General features: G+C 31.1%; 1 protein-coding gene across 1 annotated transcript in view; it reads left to right on the plus strand.

Annotated features, from left to right (window-relative positions):
* Window positions 1-3,704: 3,704 nt before the first annotated feature.
* The window catches only part of LOC101514735 (jasmonate-induced oxygenase 1), a 4,119-nt gene continuing 594 nt past the window's right edge, over window positions 3,705-7,229 (plus strand). Inside the window, exons 1-3 of the mRNA XM_073363919.1 lie at window positions 3,705-4,534; window positions 6,013-6,376; window positions 7,114-7,223. Of these exons, the coding sequence (XP_073220020.1) occupies window positions 3,990-4,534; window positions 6,013-6,376; window positions 7,114-7,223 (1,019 nt within the window). The 5' untranslated portion in view covers window positions 3,705-3,989. The remainder of the gene's footprint in view (window positions 4,535-6,012; window positions 6,377-7,113; window positions 7,224-7,229) is intronic.

The raw sequence follows: 7,229 nt of genomic DNA on the forward strand, positions 1-7,229 counted from the left end.
TACAGCAACCTTTCAGAACCGAAAGAGGTGAATCAAGTAGACGATCAACAAGGCAAAGAGGATTGCCTCAAAGACTCCGTGATTGTGAATTGTTCCAAGATAGTGAGATCAACAATGAGGGTGATCTTATTCACTTCGCTCTAATGGCCGAATCCGAACCGTGAATAAAGAGGAGGCATTAAGCGATTCAAAGTGGGTGTGTGCGATGAACGAAGAGCTGAAATCAATTGAAAGGAACAATACATGGATATTGGTTGATTTACCGAAAGGCAAAAAGGCTATTGGTGTGAAATGGGTCTACAAAGTGAAAGCGAATCCGAAAGGTGAAATAATCAAGCATAAAGCTCGATTAGCTGGAAAGGGATTTCTGCAAAAGGAAGGGATAGATTTTGAGGAGGTATTCGCACCGGTAGCAAGACATGAAACCATCCGATTAGTTGTTGCGATAGCTAATAACAACAGATGGCCGTTATATCAAATGGACGTCAAATCGACATTTTTGAATGGTCCACTTGATGAGGAGGTCTATGTTGGACAGCCACCTAGTTTTGTGATTAAAAATCAAGAGGCAATGGTCTACAAGTTAAGGAAGGCACTCTATGGTTTTAAGCAAGCACCAAGAGCTTGGAACAAACGCATAAATGGTTTTCTTATAGACATTGGTTTCAAGAAGTGTGTATCTGAACATGGTGTTTATGTGAAGTCGGATGCAAGCGAAGGAGTAATCATACTTTGTCTTTATGTGGACGATTTATTGATTACGGGTAGCTGTGAAAGTTACATTTCAAAGTTCAAAGAAGAGCTTATGAGGGAGTTTGAAATGACTGATCTTGGCACAATGAAGTACTTCTTAGGCATAGAATTCCAAAAGACAAAGTTGGGACTGCTCATGCATCAAAAGAGGTATGCAATGGAGATCTTGAAGAGGTGTGATATGGAGCATTGCAATGCTGCCACAACACCAGTCGAGGCACGTTTACAGCTGTCCAAGAGTGAAGATGAGCAAGATGTGGATTCTATTCAATACCGGAGATTGGTAGGATCATTGCGTTACTTGTGCAATACGCGGCCAGATTTAGCATTTAGTGTCGGTATTGCAAGTAGGTTCATGGAGAGGCCAAAGGTATCACACTTGGCAGCAGTTAAGAGGATACTTAGATATGTGAAAGGTACTCTTGGCTGTGGAATTTTATTTCCTACAAGTGACATGGGCAGAAGTTATGAATTACTCGGATACACCGACTCCAATTGGTGCGGAGATAAGGATGATCGGAAATCAACGGCCGGTTATGTTTTTATGTTCGGAGGGGCACCAATCTCTTGGTGTTCTAAAAAGGAGTCGGTGGTTGCTCTCTCTTCTTGCGAGGCGGAGTATATTGCAGCTTCATTATGTGCATGCCAAGCTGTGTGGCTAGTGAACTTGCTGTGTGAGCTGGACAGCAACACGAGATGAACTGTTTTGCTGTTGATGGACAATGTTTCAACCATCAACCTTGCTAAGAATCCCATAGCACATGGGAGGAGCAAGCATATTGAGATGAGGTTTCATTATTTGAGGGAACTAGTGAGTTCCGGACAGTTACGTTTGGGGTATTGCAAAAGCGAAGAACCAGTTGCAGATTTGTTGACGAAAGGCGTTACGAATGAAGTGTTCAAGAAACTTGTGATGAAGCTAGACATGAAGAATGTGGAGCATTTGAATTAAGGTGGTGTATTGGAAGTTATAAATAATTCAAATGTTAATTTTGGGCCAAGTTAAGTGGTTCCACATTGTACCCATATAAATAACTTTGTGTGTAATGTTTTAGAGACTAATGCCATTTTGATATACTAATGAAAAATCAGAAAATAACTCTCTTCCATAATCTCTCTTTTTTCTCCATCATTTTCTAAAACACCACAATTTTTAAATTATCAATTTTCACCATTGATTCACCTTCCATTCTTGATAGTGTTCCAACAGAATTTATAGTATTAATAAAAAGTATATCATAAATGTATATAATAAATAAAATGATAAATGAGCTTATATATATGGGGAAAATAAATTATAAATGGAGCTTATAATTAAGATGTAGTAATCAACTTCAATTTATAAGAGTTGTCGGTGAGATTTTAAACAAAAGAAAAGCTTACAACAAATTTCAATAACATTTGTATTATTTGAATACAATTTTTAAATATTATATTTCAAAATCGTATATTATTGAATGTGGATATCGATCTCGAAGTAAAATAACAAACATCAAAGAAACGAAAGAAGAAAAAAAATTCAAAACTCAAAAGCCATATAAATACAGTTTTTCGTGTCTAAATAAATGTTCGAAAAACATTTAACTTTCAATCATTTATGCGAGATTCCATATACATGATTTGTAGTTTGAATGAGTCCATCCAGTCCAACACAAACTAAGTTTTGTTGTAATTGGCATAGTTGTGAAAAGTTTAAACCAGATCATAATCATCTTTTAACATGTTTGGATTTAGATGATTAGGGTGACATTCTTTTTGGTGTTCCTTCATTTTCTTTCTCTTTACTGTCTTTTAATAAAAAAAATATCTTACTAACTTTTTTTTTTAATCATACTCAATTACTTGATGTGCATTTTTATAAAATGTTTTATAAGTGAGAATAACACTCAATATTACATAGTTTACAATACCTATACACATTGTTCACCGATCACTTACGTTGCATTAAGACTCGTCTAGTGATTTTTTTAAATCAATCACCCAAACTGTTAACTATTGTTTTAACTTACAGTGTTTTTAAATAAAGAAACAGCTGCATTAACTTAGTATATTTATTTAGTAAATGAATCATTCAATTTTCCACTAAAAAAAGAAATCAATTCATTTTAACTTTTTTTCTTTAATTTATATATAAAAAATAATCTATTATAATTGCAAGAAAAAATAGACCAAGAAAAATAAAATATTCATTTGGAGGTCATTCATGCAAGGGATGCAGACCAACTACTTACCGCTTATCTCTTATTATGATAGTATCTTTAAAATATTTTTTATTAATTTAATTTTTTCTATTTTCAAAACATATAATTTCTTTATCATGGAAGATTGAATGGTAATTTAAACAATAGACTTCAAATTTTATTAGAATCACATAGGTTATGGTATAACCATTTTTTTAATACGTGTAATTTGAACTGTTTTTACTTAATAATCTGAAGGGAGTATTTAATAACTCTATTGTCTTGGTCGGAGTAATGATTGAGAAGTTAACAAACAAAACAAATGTCATCTCTTAGAGCAATTATAATAGTTCAACCCATCATAAATAATATAAGTGAGTTATATCTTCTCACGTTACTTCAAAACAATTTGTTCAATTTTTATTCCAATTGTATAACTTTAAAAAAAAATCATGATAAGTTCCATAACTTACCCACATACTAACATATTATTTATATTTAATTTCTACTGATTCAAGTACTTTTAACTAATATGCAAGAAAAACTTGATGAAAAATATTGTCAAATTGAAGTCCAAAGAAATAAGATTATGAGATAAAAAAATTGAGCATAATATTTATATTTGATCATGGGAGCAACATGTCTCGTCCCATCTCCTGAAGCTAAATGGGGATTATCCTACAATTAAACATGAGACTCAGTACAAATGATATAATATAGCACTAGGTGGAATGGATTACTTTACACAACAATCAAACTTTTTCCATTAAATAGGGTCGTTACACTTTAGTACAAATTTAATTTATTCTCTTTGAAATTGAAAGATAGCCCCCACCGAATACGAAACAAAATGATGAGAAACACAGTGGTAGCCATACTCTGTCTCTGTAAAGGAAAACGAAAGCAAATTAGAAAAAGGAAAAGCAAACGACGTCGTAATGATTCCCGGAACCAATGTTACTAAATGCAATCTCTACTTTTTCTCCCTTTTTTCGTTAACAAAAACAATTCATTCTCAATTTCTCATTACTTTTTTCACTCATAACATCTTCCACAATGCGATCACTAACATTAACACCGCGAACCATGCCGGAAACTTCCATCAATTTCCGTGCACCACCGCCGTCTCCGGTAGCCGCCGGTCATAGATCATCGATAACAAACAACGAATTTCTAACCGAATTTTTGGAAACATCGCTCCGCGTTCCGGATCTGGTGTTACCGGACAAGATTTTCCCAAAACAGAGCAACAACGAAACGCCTCCGAAGATCGATTTCGTTTCGTTTTGTTTCCACGAGGACGAGGATCTCGTCGACGTCGTTTCGGATTCGATGGTTAGGTTTGGATGCTTTCAACTTATCAACCACGGGATATCGCCGCAACTGATGGCTGCAGTTGTAGAGGCTGCTAGAGGAATATTTTTGGTGCCGGCGGGGAAGAGAGACGCTGTAACGAGGTCGGCGGAGAAGCCTTGGGGTTTCGAGGAATATCATGGTGGAGAAGAGGAGGGAAGTGAGTTAAGTGAAGAATTTATTTGGTGTAAGGATGAAGAGTTGAAGTTGAAAATGGAGGGAATTTGGCCAGTATTTCCACATTTTAGGTAACACCATATTGCTACATTTTAAGAAAATTTGGTGCACTAAATCTAACTTTTCTTTTTTAGACAACCATGATTTATTTTTTTTCTTGATACCTATGATTATTTTGAGGGAAGGAAAATCCACCTATGATTATGAAAAATAATAGCAATGGTAAAAAATTAATATTAGTGCCAATGTTATTGTAATTATATGATTTTGGAATATCTCTTATAATATTAGTTGAGCCGTTAATTAGAGATATTTTAAAATTATATAATATTTTTATGTATTTATTTAAAAAAATAAATTATATTAAATGTTATGTTATTTAAAATATATCATATTATTATTTTTTAGATAAAAAGTTTGGGAGATAAACCGACTAGATTTTAAAATAGAGAAATCAATTTCATAAAATAAGAATCAAAACTACGATTCAACATATTCCTAATTATATATCTTGTTTTGGTAGAAGAATTTATATGCCTAATTATTTTTTCGTTTTTTAAAATTCAAAATTCAAAACAAAATTAACCATTATTTTATTATTTATATTCATTAAAAAAAAAGTTTAACTATTTATTGTAGAGAGGAAAAAATAGATTAAATGATATACTAATATATTTAAAAATATTATAAGAGAATGATAAATAATTTTATTAAAAGTAAGAAAATTTATAAAAAAAAATTGGCATAAAACGGAAATAAGTGAGTAAATGAGAGAGAATTATACTTGGAAGAATAAAAGACATGTATCTTCTTTTATTGTGATAAAGTATGTTTACATTTTTTCGGTTAGTTTTTTAAGGATGATTAGAGCAAATATCAACATGAATAGTAGTCATTGAGTAACAACCTAATTTAATTTCTCACTTATCTTTCATTTTCTTTATAACTTACACATATTTTGAAAGTGATTTAATTGTAATTTTAATTATTATTTTTTTTTATCAATCTATAAAATTGATCTTTTATTTTAAAAATCAACATTAGTTACTCTATTATATTTTTAAACTAAAAAATTACGATTTAGTATATTTCAAATGATGAGGCATATGATTTCAACCATCTAGATGCATTACTTAGTCATATGTCATTAATTAAATTAAAAAAAAACATTTGAAGTTGAAAGTTAAATTATTAGAAGATTTTGTCGTGGTTTTATAAGTGTTAATGATTCTATATTATCATATATGTCACGTTATTTAAAATATGTTACATTTTCACTTTTTAATTAAAAAATTAGAATGAATGATCAAAATTGTTAAATTTTACAATAGGAAGATGCATTTTGTAAATTAATAAAATAAATAATTAGAACTGCAATTAAGTCTAAATTCTAAATTATATACATATAAAAATGTGAGGATTAGTAAAAATAGACAAAAATGGACCGATTCATAAAGACAATTTTTAATAGATTGTTTTAGCAGTATAATAATTTTCGGTCTTATTTATTCTATTATGTTTCCTAATGTAAAATTTGTTGAAGTTGCAGCAAGAAGATGGAAATTCTACAGTCACGTGTAGAGATGGTGGCAGAGAAAATTTTACCTTTGATATTGAAAAATGTTGCCAAGAAATTAGCAAGTGATGGTGATATAATTGGTCGTAGACATGAAATTGGGACACTTTGTTGCATTTACAAACATCACAAAGATATTAATAGAAATGATGGATGGGTTGATACTTTGAAATATGATGTGATTAGAATGCTGATTAGGGGAACTGATTACTCACATTCTTTGTGCTTGCATGTTTGTGATGGCTCTTCAGAGTTTCATGTTTACTCTAAGAAAAGCTGGTTGTCTTTCTTCCCTGAACAAGGTGCCCTTATAATCACTACTGGAGATCAAATACAGGTGAATTTACACTTTTGCCTCCTCTTTCTCTTTAAATATTGCTATGTTTTTATTATATGAAAATATATTTAGTTGTATTTGGCTATTTGTACATTTTTAATAATAATGATGCTAATTCAAAATTATTTTACCATCCACTGGTTTGAAACGTGAACAATTATTGATCTAAACTAATTAATGGACATGCTAGTAATTTTATTCTATTTACCTTTGATTTATTTAAAAAAATAAAAGAATGATACAAATATATTTTTACCAGTTTTTGATCTAAAACTATCCGTGACTTTTTATTGCTCTTGTCGTTCAAATATTAAGTATATTTAAAGGATTTTTAGAAAATTAATGAATGTTATTCCTTCACTCTAAAATTTTTATTATAAAAAGTTTACAAAAATAAACCTTATATGTTAGCAATTTTGAAATGTAATTCAACAAGTTAATTAGTAGTTAGAAGAAGTTAGTTGTAATGTGTGTTATTGCAACTGAATCTGGTGCAAGACTATCAAATATAAAGGAAGTCGGTATGAAACTTTAGGAACAAGTAATCAATAAAACTTTTAATTCTATCATTCCTTCAGTCTTACATCGATTCATTGTGTATGAGTGTTAGTAAGTGCTGTAAAAACTGTGGTAGTTCCAACAAGTGTTAGTATCTTGAGTAATTTTAATGACAACAAAATTGCTAGAAATTACGTTAGTCTATCTCAGCTAACGAGTTTGATATTGCTTGGCTACAGATACTGAGTGGTGGGCACTACAAGCATGTGATTGGAAAACCAATATTTAAAGGTGAGAAAGAAGACAACATTTCAATGGCTTTTCTCTATTCTGCTCAAAACACCAAGTCCAAAAT

The sequence above is a fragment of the Cicer arietinum genome, chromosome 7 (genome assembly GCF_000331145.2).
Source record: "Cicer arietinum cultivar CDC Frontier isolate Library 1 chromosome 7, Cicar.CDCFrontier_v2.0, whole genome shotgun sequence".
Taxonomy (NCBI): domain Eukaryota; kingdom Viridiplantae; phylum Streptophyta; class Magnoliopsida; order Fabales; family Fabaceae; genus Cicer; species Cicer arietinum.